The sequence below is a fragment of the Selaginella moellendorffii genome, unplaced genomic scaffold (genome assembly GCF_000143415.4).
Source record: "Selaginella moellendorffii unplaced genomic scaffold, v1.0 SELMOscaffold_38, whole genome shotgun sequence".
Taxonomy (NCBI): domain Eukaryota; kingdom Viridiplantae; phylum Streptophyta; class Lycopodiopsida; order Selaginellales; family Selaginellaceae; genus Selaginella; species Selaginella moellendorffii.
In genome coordinates, this window is record NW_003314299.1 from 26,631 (window position 1) to 42,125 (window position 15,495).

The 15,495-nt window shown below is 48.2% G+C and overlaps 4 protein-coding genes across 4 annotated transcripts; 1 reads left to right on the plus strand and 3 right to left on the minus strand.

Annotated features, from left to right (window-relative positions):
* Nucleotides 1-36: 36 nt before the first annotated feature.
* On the minus strand, nt 37-2,346 carry LOC9658697 (probable L-type lectin-domain containing receptor kinase S.7). The gene has a single exon (XM_002978702.2). The coding sequence runs from the start codon at nt 2,344-2,346 to the stop codon at nt 37-39; it is 2,310 nt and encodes a 769-aa protein (XP_002978748.2).
* Nucleotides 2,347-2,348: 2 nt separating this feature from the next.
* On the plus strand, nt 2,349-4,911 carry LOC9658698 (protoporphyrinogen oxidase 2, chloroplastic/mitochondrial). Its single transcript, XM_024683759.1, has 17 exons — nt 2,349-2,413; nt 2,473-2,515; nt 2,580-2,715; nt 2,772-2,837; nt 2,887-2,937; nt 2,984-3,040; nt 3,089-3,153; nt 3,203-3,239; nt 3,297-3,362; nt 3,422-3,462; nt 3,518-3,674; nt 3,730-3,915; nt 3,971-4,172; nt 4,230-4,338; nt 4,393-4,467; nt 4,522-4,628; nt 4,680-4,911. The coding sequence occupies exons 1-17, from the start codon at nt 2,389-2,391 to the stop codon at nt 4,817-4,819; spliced, it is 1,563 nt and encodes a 520-aa protein (XP_024539527.1). The 5' UTR covers nt 2,349-2,388; the 3' UTR covers nt 4,820-4,911.
* Nucleotides 4,831-6,252, minus strand: LOC112349399 (anthranilate N-methyltransferase-like). The gene is made up of 3 exons (XM_024683760.1): nt 5,480-6,252; nt 5,362-5,426; nt 4,831-5,293 (listed from the first exon to the last, which is right to left on the minus strand). The coding sequence occupies exons 1-3, from the start codon at nt 6,147-6,149 to the stop codon at nt 5,012-5,014; spliced, it is 1,017 nt and encodes a 338-aa protein (XP_024539528.1). The 5' UTR covers nt 6,150-6,252; the 3' UTR covers nt 4,831-5,011.
* A 4,393-nt stretch (nt 6,253-10,645) lies between these two features.
* LOC112349328 (pentatricopeptide repeat-containing protein At4g02750-like) lies at nt 10,646-14,030 on the minus strand. Its single transcript, XM_024683602.1, has 5 exons — nt 13,934-14,030; nt 13,778-13,879; nt 13,672-13,723; nt 11,146-13,600; nt 10,646-10,954 (listed from the first exon to the last, which is right to left on the minus strand). Exons 4-5 carry the CDS (start codon nt 13,033-13,035, stop codon nt 10,646-10,648), a joined length of 2,199 nt encoding a protein of 732 aa, XP_024539370.1. The 5' UTR covers nt 13,036-13,600; nt 13,672-13,723; nt 13,778-13,879; nt 13,934-14,030.
* Nucleotides 14,031-15,495: the final 1,465 nt, after the last annotated feature.

Below are 15,495 nucleotides of genomic sequence, written 5' to 3' on the forward strand. Positions count from 1 at the left end.
GATCTTATATCTCCATCCTAAGAAGAAAGAAAAAACTTAGCTTGAGCTGCTCGAAACGATGCGCTGCCAATCCATCATGTAGCTCACGGTGCCCGACTCATACTCATCGTCAAATAGCCGGATCGACACGGCTCGCGGCCTCGAATCCGGCATGGCTGGGATCTCCGCGTCTCCATTCAGCAGCTGGCAGCACCTCTTCATTGTTGGGCGATGGTTTGCATCCGGCAAGCAGCACAGCAATCCCATCCTGATCGTCTTGAGCACCTCTTCTTCCTTGCCTTCCACTTGCAGCCTCGAGTCTATGGCTTCCACAAGCTTGTCATGCTCGTGCTTCCTCCACACCCAGTCGATCAGCACAGGGCAATCGTCGGCGGCGATGTTGGCTTCCGTGGACTGGACAGTGTAGTCCAGAGCTTGCCGCCCTGCTACGATCTCCAAAACCAGGATCCCAAAGCTGTAAACATCCGACTTCTCCGTAGCTCTGCCTGTGAATGCCAGCTCCGGAGCGATGTATCCCACTGTCCCGGCCTTCGTCATGGTCTGCGCGCCTTTGGCATGCTCCATGGACTTGGCCAGCCCGAAGTCCCCCAGCTTTGCGACGAAGTTCTCGTCCAGGAGAACGTTCGCTGCTTTCACGTCCCTGTGAACTATCCTCTTGCCGAGTCCCTCGTGAAGGTAGGCCAGCGCCTCGGCCACACCTTTCATGATCTCGTAGCGCTGGCTCCACGACAGTAGCACTCTCGGCTGCTTGGAGAAGATGAAGTGATCCAGGCTTCCGTTGGCCATGAACTCGTAGACGAGCAGCAGCTTGTTCTTCTCCTTGCACCAGCCCCGGAGAGAAACTAGATTGTGGTGCCGGACCGTGCTGATGACCGAGAGCTCCGCTAGAAACTGAGCCTCCGCGTGCTTTGGCGCCTCGGACAAAGCCTTGACAGCCACCTGAGAGCCGATGCTGGAGATATATCCCTTGTAAACCACACACGAGCCTCCCTTGCCGAGAAGCTCCTTCGAGCTGAATCCTTTCGTTGCCGAGTGAAGCTCCCTGTACGTGAAGCTTGTGATCTGGGGAACGCACGGGTATGTAGCTTTCTTCGCCAGGTAGAAACCATAGATCACGATCGTTCCGGCAACAGCCACCGCGAACACTGACAGCGGAACCGAAGCCTTGACAATCACCCCCTTGTTTCTGTCGCCTCTGGAGAGCTCGGGTGAAACCATGGTTGGAGCTGGAGCTGGATCCTCCACTGAAAACGACCAACTATAAACGTTGTGGAGCTCGGTTGAGAAACCTGTAGCAGCCGAGAAGCCCACCCACATCTCTGGGAGTAGAACGCTGCTCAAGCTCACGTTGGTGATCAAAACCGGTTCTTGCCAGTCCGATCCATTCTCCACCAGCCAGACTTTCACTTGTTCCAAGCTCCCATCGAACTCTATCCTTGCCTTGAGTGTCATGTTTCTTACGAGGCTCAGCTCGAGCTCGTCCTGGATGATGGTCTTGCCAGTGGAATTCACCCCGTTCACGTCCACCCCGACGTGAGGATTCGGAGGATCCCACTCGTTGGAGAAGGTGTCGAATTCCACACCGAAGAGATGGTTGCTCGCGTTCCCGTTGGTTCCCTCGGCGTTGAAGCCCAGATACTGGCCACCCGACGCTGTGAGATCGAAGCTCATGTGTGGAGAGATGAGGAACGTCATGCCGTCGGCGGGAGCTCCACCGTGGAGGATCTGGAAGACGAAGTGTGTCTGGAAAGAGAGAGCCTTGCCGGTGGTCTGATCCAAGAGATAGACGGGGCGATTGTAGAACGCTCGCCCGACGCTGTTCTTCCCGGAGCCGATGATCTGAGTGAGAGATATGTACCTGAGGAGAAGATTTGCGTGGCCTTTGGTGTCGATCGTGTCGAGAAAATTCATCTGGCTCAAGTAGAAGCTCCGGGAATCGCCCTGCCGCGGCAGTAAAAGCGCTATGATCATCGAGAGTATGACTAAGAGCGCCATGGGAAAGAAAACCTGTGGCAATACCTGGGGCAAAAAACATATCGATCGATACGCGCCCGTGGACGTATCGATCTTGTCGCATCCCTGTGGACGATAGCGCAAGTCAATAAGCTCCATTCGCTGTTCTTCCCGATTCTCCGCCCTAGAAAAAGAGAACAAAACAATCACTGTTAGTCCAGCTATCGATATTTCCGGGAATGCGAATGCGCGCGCGAGCGCGTTGGACAAAGAGCGCGACGATCGACTACCGCCATCGACGAGGAAGAAGCCATAAACCCTAAAGGACTTAGGCGGGAAATAAACACTAGCCGACTGCCACGTGGCCGAATGAAATGCATGGATGAATATCATGTCGCATTCCGTTAAGTCAGCCCTAATTTGAGGGTTTTAGACATGGCGATGGCGGAGGGAGAGACTGGTGAGTTCTTCCGATTCAATCGATGGAATCGATGGAATAGTATCATTTCTTTGATCCAGCTCCCGTTCTTGGATCGGTCGCTGTCGTTGGAGCGGGCGCGAGGTGAGTATTTCGATTCTTTTCTCTGCATTTCTCGTGTTCTAATTGATCGGATTTTGATTTCCAGTGGCCTCGCGGCAGCGTATCGATTGCGAGCTGCGGGGGTCTCCGTGACGGTCTATGAAGCGGAAAATTCCATCGGTGGGAAGTTAAAGAGTGTTTCGGAGAATGGATTCATCTGGGAGAAGGGACCGAACACAATGGTACCGAATATTTTATCTTTGGTGTTCTTACTTTGCTTTTTCTCTTCTTCGCATAGACGGAAAATGATCCAAGCATAAGCAGGATGTTTGACGATCTCCATCTTCGCGATAAGCAACAGTTTGTAAGTGTGAAATTCCTCCAAAAGTTTCAAAACTAACTTGGGCGTTTAGCCGGTGGAGCAAAAGAAACGATACATTGTTCGCAATGCTTCTCCTACGATGGTCAGTTCTTAGATTGTGATTTATGTTTACTACCTGTTCTATGCAGTTGCCCTCTAATCCTTTGGGATTTATCACTACCGGTCTCTTCTCTGCTCAAGCCAAGGTCTGTCGACTTTTATGAATCTTTTGGGCCTGACTTGTGTGCCATTAGCTTAAACTTTTGACGGAGCCGTTTTCATGGAAGCGAACGAAAGCAGAATCAAACGAAGACGAGAGGTCTGTGGAAGCCTTCGTTTTATTGTTTCCGCTCTGAACTATTTTCCAGTGTAGGAGCGTTCATGGAGAGGCACTTTGGTGACGAGGTAAGAAACAGCGCCGGTCCTGGATTCGGGCTATTGACGGTCCTTTTTATTTCTTAGATCGTAGATTATGCAGTGGATCCATTTGTTGCCGGGACAAGTGGTTCGGATCCTTCCTCTATATCAGTGAGTTTAAAGTTTATCCTGCCTCTTGCTCTAACAGGATAAACTTTTGTTTTACACAGATCCGTCACTCGTTTCCAGAATTGTGGTCCTTAGAGAAGAAGTATAGACTTTACTACTCCATTTCCTTTCTAACTAAAGTAGAACACCGCGTGCAGCTATGGATCGCTCTTCGTCGGTGCAATTAAATCAGGTTTTAGCAAGAAGAAGAAGCAAAAATTGCGACCAGTGGAGTTTGAAGACGAAGATTCTGATTTCCCTGCTCGTACACGTCCCCGTCGTGGAGGATCGTTTTCATTTGTAGGTGGCATGCAGGCAAGTATTTGTTTTGTTTTAGTTTTGGATGGAGCTGACAGGTTTTTGTTTATAGACGCTGGCCAATGAACTGGTCTCGAGGATTGGAAAGGAAAAATTCAAGCTCAATACATTTGTCACCGGATTGGCATGTAACCAACAGGGCAATCCCTCTCGTCAAAGCTGGACAGTAACAGGTTTGGAAACATCGGGCAAGAGAAGCAAACGCTCAGACAAAACCTTCGATGCAGTCATCATGACGGTATGTTTCTGTTTTCTTTTCTTCTGTTCGTGTTGGAACTGGCTCCTCTTAATAGGCACCGGTGGACGATGTGAGGGCAATGAAGGTTGTCAAAGATGGAAAGCCTTATGCTCTTGATTATCTCCCAACAGTTATCTACGAACCAATGTCCGTGTTGATAACAATGTTCAACAAAGACTCCGTGAAGCGTGCACTTCCGGGTTTCGGTGTGCTGGTTCCCTCCAAAGAGCAACAAGCAAATGGCTTTCAAACGCTGGGTAATTATTTGAAGCCTTTCATGGAGAAGTGTCTCACTTGAGTTCTATGATATGCAGGCACCTTGTTCTCTTCATTCATGTTTCCTGATAGAGCTCCAGAAGACCAGCTGCTGTTTACGACTTTTATAGGAGGCAGCAGGAATACATTGCTAGCATCACGGTCGAAGTAAGTTTGTTTAAGTTGGTGGCAAAAAAGTCTTCATTGTTTTGGATTTGTCAGGGAAGAGCTCCTTGATATAACTTTGAAGGATTTGTCTAGACTAATTGGAGTAGAGGGTCAACCAACTGCTATCAGGCACGTAAAACTAGTTTAATCCTTTTGGTTTGATAACTTCAACTCTTCTACCAGGCATGTGTATTGGGAAAAGGCGTTCCCACGATACAGCATCGGCTATGACAATGTCTTGCATTCTATCCAGAAACTCGAGAGCGACCTCCCTGGACTCTTCTACGCTGGTAAGTTTTTGCTTGTGCCGGTCGTGGTCCGTAACTCTAAAGCTCTTCCAGGAAATCATCGAGGAGGATTGGCCGTTGGGAAAACAATTGTCTCAGGCCTTGATGCAGCGGAGCAAGTGCTCCAATACCTCCAAGGCTCTGGAGGCAAGAAAGTTTTCACAATGGCGTCGTTGGAACAGCCTGTGAGCTAGTTATGCAAGAATTCAAAGAGAAAGGTACATAGCTTTTAATATACCGGGCCGAGCGTACAACCATCTTAGCTAGCTTGGCCCTTGCAAGCTTCCATAACTTGTTCCTTTGCGAGGTACTCTCACCAGATTCTCGCCGGAGAAACCAGTATGCCTCGAAAGGTACAGTTTGGTTTTATTCTTCTGCACACGCAACTAGTCTTTGTATGCTTCTATGACTTGGTCCCTGGATGGCATCTTGACAAGATTGACACCGGAGAAGCCGGTTCGCTCGATCAGCTCCTTATACTCCTCAAAGGTCCTGATTCTGCCGCCCTCGGTGAACGAAAACATGGCCATGTCCAGGTCCCTCTCAAACGGTGCATCGTTGGTGTGGATGAGATCCACAATCACGAGCTTCCCTCCCTTGGGCAGCGACTTGAAACAGTTGCGCAGGAGCTTGTCGCAGTGATCATCGCTAAAGTTGAGCAAGACCGACTGGAAAATCGCAGGAACTTAGCTTTGATCCAGACAAGTTTCTAAAGAAAACAATGAGCCTACTCTACCTTGATGAGTAGAAGATCTCCTTCTGGCACGCTCTCAAACATGTCTCCTCCAACGTGTTTAACTCCTGGCAAGACGAAGAACAAACCATCAAGGAAACGAACGAGAACTTTGGCGTACCGGGGGTCTTTGGCGCACTGGAAACAGTGTGCGGCAGATCAAAGTTGACAACCTCAGCTTCCGGATACTTTGCCTTGATCTTGCCCGCGCACATCCCCAGCCCGCCGCCAACGTCCACCAACTTCTTCGCCCCGTTGAAACCATCGTAGGCCTCGAGGATGAGCTTGATGGTGACGCTGCTCCACGCGACCATGGCATGGTTGAGCAAGGTGTTGTACTCCTCGTCGTCGTGACCCCAGACGTGGACCTTGTTGGCGATCTCGTATGGATGCCCGCCATGGAGCACGGCCTCGTGGAGCTTGTGGAGCGAGGCAGCGGCGTGATCATACGTGCAAACCAGCAAGAGGTGCTGCTCCTCGGCTAGCCATTTGGAGATCCCGGTGCCTCCATAGCGGGTCTCGCCACCGCTCGTCTCCTCGCTGAGGATCTTCTTGTAGACGAGGTACTGGAGGATGCGGTGGAGGAGATCTGGCTGGGGATTGGTGGCGCCCTGGAGGCGGGAGAAGATCTGGGCGAGCGTGAGGGGGCCGGACTTGGCGATCATGTCCGGGATGCCGAGGAGAACCGCGGCCTTGAGCACGAAGGGCGTCACCACCGAGAAGATGATGCTCTTGAGCGCGTAGTGGCCGTCCACCTCCTCCGCCGAGTGCTCTTTCGTCGCTGGGGCCATGGATTTGTTGCTCTGATCGATGCTGGAGAGGGAGAGCTCGCGGGGATGAGTTATATACTCGGTTCTATCGCGATGAGATCCGGATATGGATTTTGAATGCTGTAGTTGGAGAGGTACTTTCGGTGTATAGTTTCTCATACGTATCAAGGAGTCCCACGAGGATTAGGTGGTATTTCGCGTCATCGAATCCTGCCCGGGATTTCTCGCTTGAAGAGGTCAATAAATATTGTACGGAAAACAAAAAATAAAGGTCTCAAAACTAGATTGTTTATTTCTCTGTTGATAAATAAATTTTATTTAAATGTTAATGTATAATTTATACTCTTTAAATAATCTAGATCTTTTCATTACTTTAGTAAAATTATCTACAAATGTTCCCTAAAACCTTGTTCAACGCTTCGATCACGGCTGGCTGCTGCTTGGAAATCCAAGTTGGAGCTTGGATCACGGCTCGCCACTGCTGGAAATCCAAATTGACACGACCACAGGCATTGATCCTCTGCAGTACAGAGACACAGCAATCTACACAGCCACGGCAAATCGCTCGCGTAGACAAAGCCAATCAAAATCAAGTCAAGGAATCAGTTACCAATCACCCCACCTTGTACAGGGAACGAATGCAAGGATCTATCCTTACGTGAGCAAAGTGATCACTGAAACAATGGCTGTAAATAGCACTCCCATCAACATCCTAAAACCATGATGAATGAGCAAGAGGAACTAATAGAAGCTACTCCAGGCTTGCAGATATCTTCCAGCGAGAAGATGGTGGTCCAAAAGAATGACGCAAGCTTTTGCTGGACACCATAATGTTTGTATGTGCAAGAAGAAGCTCTGGCACTTACAACTCTGGACTTTGATGGTGGTGTGATTGCAGGCTATTTCGTTTTACTGTTTTTCACAAGAGGATACCCCAAAGATATCCTCTTGCAGGTGGGAGTGATGGAGCTATGGAGCGAGGGGCGTGGAGCTAGCAAGCAGTCGCCAGAGTCAAAGCCATGAAAATATCAGCATGGCAACTGACATTGATTACCGGCAAAAGCTGATGACTGGAGTGAGACGAGCTGTCGTAGTGAAATGGGCCACTTGGACATTTCGGTCGGCGAGTGGAGTGGAGCAAACCCTGGAGAAGAGCTTTGGGAGCATGGAGCGTGGAAGAGCAAGGCTTGTTGCATGGAGCATGGAGGTTGGGCTTTATTGGAGTTTTTGGAGCTTGGAGCTTGTTGGAGTTCGGCTTGGGTAAGGCTTATGGAGTTTAGGTCCTCCCTCCTCCAGAACCGAGCGAATATTCCATTTGCCACCACGTCAGTATTAGGGTCACGACCATTGGAGAGAAGTCCACAAGCGTCAAAACAGTCGATCACGATTCCTCCCCTTGTTTTTGGGGGTGTAGTTGAGAAATCATCAAGAAATGTAGGTATGGTTGGTTCGTATCTAACAGAGGAAGTGAAGTGAATAAGAATAAGCTTCAATGAAGAGTTCCTCGACGAAGTGCTCTAGATCATGTTTTAGATAGCGAGATGGTGGACCAAGAAATTAGAGAGCCCAAGCTAAAAAACGAATTCAAAATATATTGTCATTATTGAATGATTTTGCCCAAACCCAATCTTCAATAAACTTACAGAGTTTATTGAGGAATTTAGCGAGGAGAGCCAAACCAAGTAGTCAATTGGGACTTTGCCACAGTTGCAAAAGTACATGATGACTTAGAAACACTCACCAAGAAAATGTCTGAGCTTCAGCTTAATTAGATTTGAGGAGTCTAGACACTGCCTCAACCCATTACTGAACGTGAGAATATCTAGTGTACTTGTTGCAAGGGATATGGACATTATCCCAGTGAATACCCACGTCCTGCACCAGCTCAAGTTAAGTGCCAGCACTATAGACAAAATAATCACAAATCAAAGCATTGCATATATAAATCCGGTACCTCAACTCAGCCAACTCCTTGCACACCTGCACGTCCCAGCTACCACATCCAGCCCCAGCTCCTTCAAGATCCATTGCCACCTCTACTTCTATAAGGTTATACGCCCAATCTAGTACCCATTTATGCAGTAGCTCCAGCACGAACGAGTAATGTACCTGGAAGGGGTCGAGCTCGATGTCCAATCACCTGCTTTCGTTGCCAACAGCCGGGCCATATCGCTCCCGAGTGTCCAAATGCATGAGCACCAGTTGAGTACCAGCCCATCTCATCTGTAACATACAAGCTCTCCATGCCCAAGACAACTACCCTCACTGTCTTCATCGTGATTAAGGCAGCCAAGGCGATCCTCCACAATGTTCCACTGCTCCAAGAAATAACCCAGTGATCAACACACAAGTCGTCCAGCCCTGCTATGGCACAATTCCTGCCCTTGTGTGGCTCAAACTGCACTTGTGTGGCTCAAACTGCACATGCAATGGCACCCCATTCCTGCCTATGGCTACTCAAACACCAAGCACAGTGTCTAGCTGCACATGCCGCTCCTGCCTTTGTTCCAAGCGCGTACTCTAATGTTGCAGTTACTCCAAGACCTGCAATCCAATTTGAAGTGCTTCCCTCTCCCCCCTCGCCAGACCCTAATTCTGGAAATGCCACCTCATCCCACTGGGATCAAGAGGATTCGGTTAACACCGACAAGAAAAAGAAATATCGCCGTGTTCTCAATCTGGGATCTGGAGCACCAAAAGCCATAAATTTCTTTTAGCCAGCTTCTACATGCTGCTCCAGAGCTCCACAAGGTGGTTTCCTCTACTCTTGGTGGGCATCAAGGAATTATCATGAACAGAGCATGGCCCTCTTTGTTGACATGTCTGCTCCCACAATTAATGTGGACATTGATGGCCATTCACTAAGCAGCCCACCTTGCAGTTGCTTAACAGATTTCACCTTACCTGCCAATTACATTAATCACATGTTCTCTTCTCCACCAATATTGACTAGAGCAGGCTGATCAAGAAGAGCATTGATCATATGGCCAAGTCTGGAAAGAATAGTGTGGTTGATATTATTGGCAGGTAAAATGAGATCTGCTAAGCAACTGTAAGGCAAGTTGTTTAATGAATGGCCACAAATGTCCACATTAATTGTGAGAGCAAACATGTCGATGAAGAGGGGCCAGGTGCTGTTCATGACAATTTCTCAATGCCAATGGAGAGCAAAGGAAACTACCTTGTGGAGCTCTGGAGCAGCATGTAGAAGCTGGCTAAAAGAAATTTGTGGCTTTTGGTGCTCCAGATCCCCCAAAATATCGTACGGAAGTGTCTCCAGATTGAGAACAGAGATATTTCTTTTTCTTGTCGGCGCTAACCGAATCCTTTTGATCCCTGCGTGAAGCATGGCAGGATGAGGTGGCATTTCCAGAATTAGGGTCTCGTGAGGGTGGAGAGGGAAGCACGTCAAACTGGATTGCAGATCTTGGAGTAACTGCCACATTAGGGTACGCGCTTGGAACAAAGGCAGGAGCGGTATGGGTGGGCTGTGCTTTTGCAGCTAGATGCCGTGCTTGGCGGGTTATTTCTTGGAGCAGTGGAACGTCGTGGAGGATCGCCTTGGCTGCCTTGATCACGATGAAGACGGTGAGGGCAGTCGTCTTGGGCATGGAGACCTTGCGTGTTATAGATGCCGCAGATGGGCTGGTACTCAATTGATCCTCGTGCATTTGGACACTCGGGAGCCCGGCTGTTGGCGACGAAAGCAGATGATTGGATGTCGAGCTTGACCCCTTCTAGGTACATTACTCGTTCATGCTGGAGCTGCTGCATAAACGGGTACTAGATTGGGCATATAACCTTATAGAAGCAGAGGTGGCAATGGATCTCGAAGGAGCTGGGGCTGGACGTGGTAGCTGGGACGTGCAGGTGTGCAAGGAGCTGGCTGAGTTGAGGTACCGGGTTTATACATGCAGTGCTCTGATCTGTGATTATTTCGTCTACAGTGCTGGCACTTAACTTGAGCTGGTGTAGGATTTGGGCATTTGCTGGGATAATGTCCATATCCCTTGCAACAAGTACACTAGATATTCTCACGTTCAGTAATGGGTTGAGGTAGTGTCTGGACTCCTTAAATCCAGTTAACCTGAAGCTCAAACATTTTCTTGGTAAGTGTTTCTAAATTGTCACATACTTTGGAGATTTCTTGCAATTGTGGCAGAGTTGAAGAGGAAGTAGCCACGGCAAGAAGTACATGCTGTTAAAGGTGGCTGTAATTGATAGTTCTAAGGAAAGGTAAATTCATTGAATCAGTGAATGAAGGATGTAACTGTGATGCTACTGATGTTTGCAAGGAGGGAAAGGTTGGCGGAATCACTACCAAACACTGAAAGAATGGAGTAGAAAAACTGCTGGAAGTGAGCCATGCTCACGCAGGCTTGCTCCCAACTGGAAGCCGTGGAAATAGCCTCAGCAAGTGTTGTGGGAGTCTGGCCCTTTGTGAAGAAAGCCAATTTGGGAGGCAGGGCGTTTGTGAAGAAGCGAACCTGATCGTCCTTGCTGGGAGGAGGGAGCGACTAGTCACTGAAACCGGATGATAAAACGTTGTAAACTTTCATTTGGCAGCAATCAAGTGTAGTTAAGTTCCTCACTAACTTGCTGTATGAATCCGAGAAAGGCTGATCGAAGCAGGTCCCAGAATGCACTGGCTGGTGCAGAATGCTAGGCTTGGAGATACCACTCCAGAGCAGCGTCTTGGAGTGTAGCAGGGAAGAACCAAAGGTGATTGGCTTCATCGGCTTCTTGGTTGGCGATGCCAGCAGTCTCAAAGGAATTGAGATGTACAGAGCTTGGAGTTTGGCTTGGGTAAGGCTTATGGGAGCTTTCTGGAGCATGGAGCTTGAACGTTGTGCGTGGAGTTGGAGTGCAAAGTTGGAGAGAACGAGGAGATCCAAGAAAGTTAATTTACTAACAAAAGTTTGAGCAAAAAGGTGGCAAGGGAATCTTACTACCAATAATCTCCGCAAGAGCAGCTCCCATCTCGATCGAAGTGGTGGAAGCGGCTCGTGTCCCTCACCACGATCCGCCGCTGGGAGATCTTCGCCATGAGCTTCAAAGCAGTGTGGCAATCGCAGCACACTCTCAGGTTCTTCATCACCCGGATAGTATCCCGCGAGCACGGCTCCTCGATCAGAGCCAGCGCCACCGCCATCCTCTCGCTGTGGAGCTTGAGCGCCTCGCTCGCCACCTCCGCATCCGCCGCGTATCCCTCCTCGCGCATCAGCTCATGGATCCTCTCCAGCTCCGCGCGGATCTCCTCGTTTCTCGGGTGGCTCGAATCGCTGGCGGCGAAGCGGTGGAGGCTCCTTCCAATCTCCACGCAGCTCAATCCCGCGAGCTTGCTCAGCCCCCTCTCGCGGATCACGTCGCGGATCCTGGCGGCGTCGCTGGCCCGCCCGGCGGCGGAGTACATCCCCGCCAGCGCCACCAGCGGCGCCGCCGAGCGCTCCGGGTCGAGCTCCGCCACCCGCGCCGCCGCCAGCTCCGCGAACTCCAGGCGGCGATGGGTCCTCGCGCCGGCCAGCAGCGCGCCCCAGGCGATCGAGTCGGGCAGGAACGGCATCGTCTCGATGAGATCCCGCGCGTTTTGGAGCTGCCCGGCGCGCGAGAAGAGATCCACCGTGGCGGAGAAGTGGTCGCGCCACGGGGCGATTCCAAAGTCCGCCACCATCGCCGTGAAGCAGCGCACGCCCTCCTCCACGATCCCAATGTGGCTGCACGCGTTGAGCACGCTCACGAAGGCGATAGCGTCGGGGTGATGCCCCTCGGCCACCATAGCCCGGAAGAGCTCAAGAGCTCGCTGGCCATACCCCGAGTGGGCATACGCCGCCACCATCGCCGTCCATGAGACGAGATCACGCTCCGGGAAGCCCGAGAAGAGTACCAAACTCTGCTCGATCCGCCCGGACTGCGCCATCGCCACCAGCAGCGTGTTGAAGCTCGCGACGCCCCAGGCGGGCATCTGATCGAAGAGTCTCTTGGCGCCACGGAGACTCAGCCCCTGCGCAAACCCGCCCAGCATCGTCGTCCAGGCCACCAGATTCCTCTCGGGCATCGCCAAGAACACGTGCTTTGCTCGATCCAGATCTCCGCCCGCCACTGCCGCTGCGATCGCGATGCTCTCCGCCACCACTCCCCGCTGGGGGATCTTCAAAAACAAGCTCCAGGCATCCGCCATCTCGCCGCACTCCACGAATCCCTGGAGCATTGTCACCCATGCCATGGAGTTCCTCCCCAGCGGCATGGAATCGAAGAGCTTCTTCGCACCACGCAAGTGCCCGGCTTGGGCATACGCTTGGATCATCGCGGTGTAAGCCACAACGCCCGGAACGATCATCTCATCGAACAACCTCTTGGCCTCTGTGAGTCTCCCGTGCCTCGCGTAGCCCGTGACGATCGCGTTCCACGTTACGCTGTCCCGGTTTTCCATCCGATCGAACAAAGTTCTCGCAAGGTCCAGATGCCCGGTTCTGGCATATGCTGCGATCATCGTGTTCCAGCCCACGGAATTCCCGTTTCCAATATTCGCAAAGACACGCTCCATCTCTTCGATGTGATTGCTCTGCGCGTAGGCCCTGAGCATGAGATTGTGAGAGAAGCTGTTCTTGGCGGCGATGCCATCGAAGATCCGGCGCGCCTGATCGACGCGGCCACACTTGGCGTACATCTGGATGAGGAGATTGGCGAGGTAAGTGCTGTGGCGGTGGGAGTCGCTGGCCGAGATCTCTCGCTCCAGCTCCTGGCCGCGGGGGAGATCTCTGGGGCTCTGGCATGATCGCAGGAGGAACCCAAGGCGATCTTCCTCGTCCAGGCCAATGCTTTGCGATGGCGGATCCGGCGGCGCGTCCGGAGTAGCTCTTGGCGATCGCTTTCGTGCTCCTCGCGAGCGGCGGAAGAGAAGCCTCATCTATCTCTCTCCATTTTCGCGCGAGCAAGAAAAAGCATATGCTTGACCATAAAACGAATATCCCAGAAACCGAATAATCTCACAAACATTCTTATTTCGAAAGCATACAGAATAAATATTCCGTACATACCACTTTTTTATATACAAGGAATGCGAAGTAAGAAAGAAAATCACTGTAAATTTCCCCGAGACAAAACAGCAGGAAAAAAGAGCGCATTTACTTACTCCGGAGAATCACTCTCGTCGTCAAAATCGTAGCAAACCAAGCTGGGCTGGAGATCAGCTTTGAGTTCTTGGCCAAAATCTCTGCTCTTGCTCTCCTGCTCGGGAGCGATGATCTTGGGAGCTGCCACACTCGTCGTCCTCCTCGTCTTGGGTGGAGCGATCGCGGTAGCAACACCATCCCCGGAGGATTTCCTCTTTTTCTTGCCATCTCCAAGTCCATCCCAGAGACTGACAACGTCGCTCTTGCGCTGCTGCGAACTCTTTCGCTTCTCCCTTAGCTTGAGCTGGAGCTGGAGCTGGAGTTCCATCTTCTCCGCTTCCCTTGCCTGTAAATGTGATTCTGCGACGTCTAATCAGCAACTACCCGCGAGAAAAAGGAAGATCGAGGACGAAAGAATGAAGATCACTCACCCTTACGTCTGGATCATTGCAGAAATTCGAGGTATGGCCCTTCCTCTTACACCTGAGAGAGGGAGAACCATTGGAGAATGAGCGAAACGAGGAAAAGGATGCTTACTTGTGACAGGTAACGTTCTTGCAGTTTCGCTGGTGATGCCCTTTCTCTTTACATTTGCTACAAATCACGCCCTCTTCACACTCCCACGCCATATGCCCCTTTCTGGAAGATCAAGTCTTAGAAACCTGGCGCTGAAGCGATCGATCGAACGCTTACCTCTTGCATTTGAAGCAGGCTTGGACGCGCAGCTGACCAGGACGGCCGCGGCTCCCCATTCTCTTCTGCCCTATCTAGTTGCTCAAGAACCCTGCTTCTGTCCGTACTAACATGTACGAAAACCTATTCTTGTTAAATCAAAACAAAAGATATTACTAAAATATTATTGATTAAACTTTACTATGAGTAATAATATTAATATTAATTAATTGTAATTTTTTTAATAGAATTTTTTTTTAAAAAATTATTTAAACTTCTCTTAAAAAATTAACCACTGTTAGTCTTGACTGCATTTAACCAAAGATGTTAATCACTATTGAATATGGTCAGAAATCTCCGTTCATGAAACATTCTGAAAAAAAAATTAATTTATGGTATAAAATGTAAATTACAATTCTAATGAATATAAATTCTAAAATAGTTGAACAATATTGTTTAATTCAGTATGAACTTATATTACCCAACTCTTTACTTATGCTTTCTATAAAAGAGTTGAACATTAGAAATTTAAATATTGTAAAAAAATGTATGGTAGTTTGCTAAACTAATTAAAGCATATGTTATTAAAAATTTTGTGCATTACATATTCTAAAAGAACGAAGCAAAAAGTGAATAAAACAAATGAAGCAGCCTTCTAAGCTGAAGAAAATTGATGAAAAGGCGTATTTTTTATTTTTTCCACAAATCAAACATATAATGTTTTAAGCATTAATTTTAATGTTCAAGACTAAATTTGCTAATATATTTATTATGTACAATAATTAAAATATTTAAATAACACTATAGCTTTTTGTATCATTTATTTAATAAATTCATTTAATAAATTTTTATTATAAATAATATGTTTTGATTGCACTGTTCTAACGAGCTAAGATCTTTTAGCTTTTTCTTTTTGATTGACAAAAAAAGTCATAAAAAGATCCATTTGATATTGATGAGTCACAACTTCAAGTTTTGATAATTTTTTTATAGTAAAATGTAAATAGATATTTTAAAAAATTAAATTTTAAAATAATTTTAAAATGAAACTTTTTGCCTTAAAATCTTTCTAAATTATGACAATGAGTTATAGACAATGATAGTGGTAAATTTGATTTTAATATGAGTCAAATGTTCAACATTATAAGGATATTTAATATTTAAAAGAATAACTATTAATGATTGTAATATAATGTAATTCAAGATTTCACAGTTTTGAATTAAATGCTTGCAAAATGTGTTTATAGAGATAGAGGTAAGAAATATAAATTATAATCCACAGTCTAAGATATAACAATTAGTTGCTGTGATTGAAAAATTGAGTTTTGAGATATTTTTCTAAAAACATTTTAAAATTTAGTTTAATTTCTATTCAGAATTTGAAGGAGCTCTCTAAGTACAAAAATATATCCATTTCTATTGTTGTTCTCAAAAGCTTTAACCAGGCCATCACTAGAAAGGTTCCTTTGTGAAAGTTGGTTTGGAATTGACAATTATGGGGTGAGTGTTTATTTCAATTAATCATTGGCAAGAACTTCTTTTGTGAATTGCAGAACTTCTACACATGGCCTACAATCATTAGC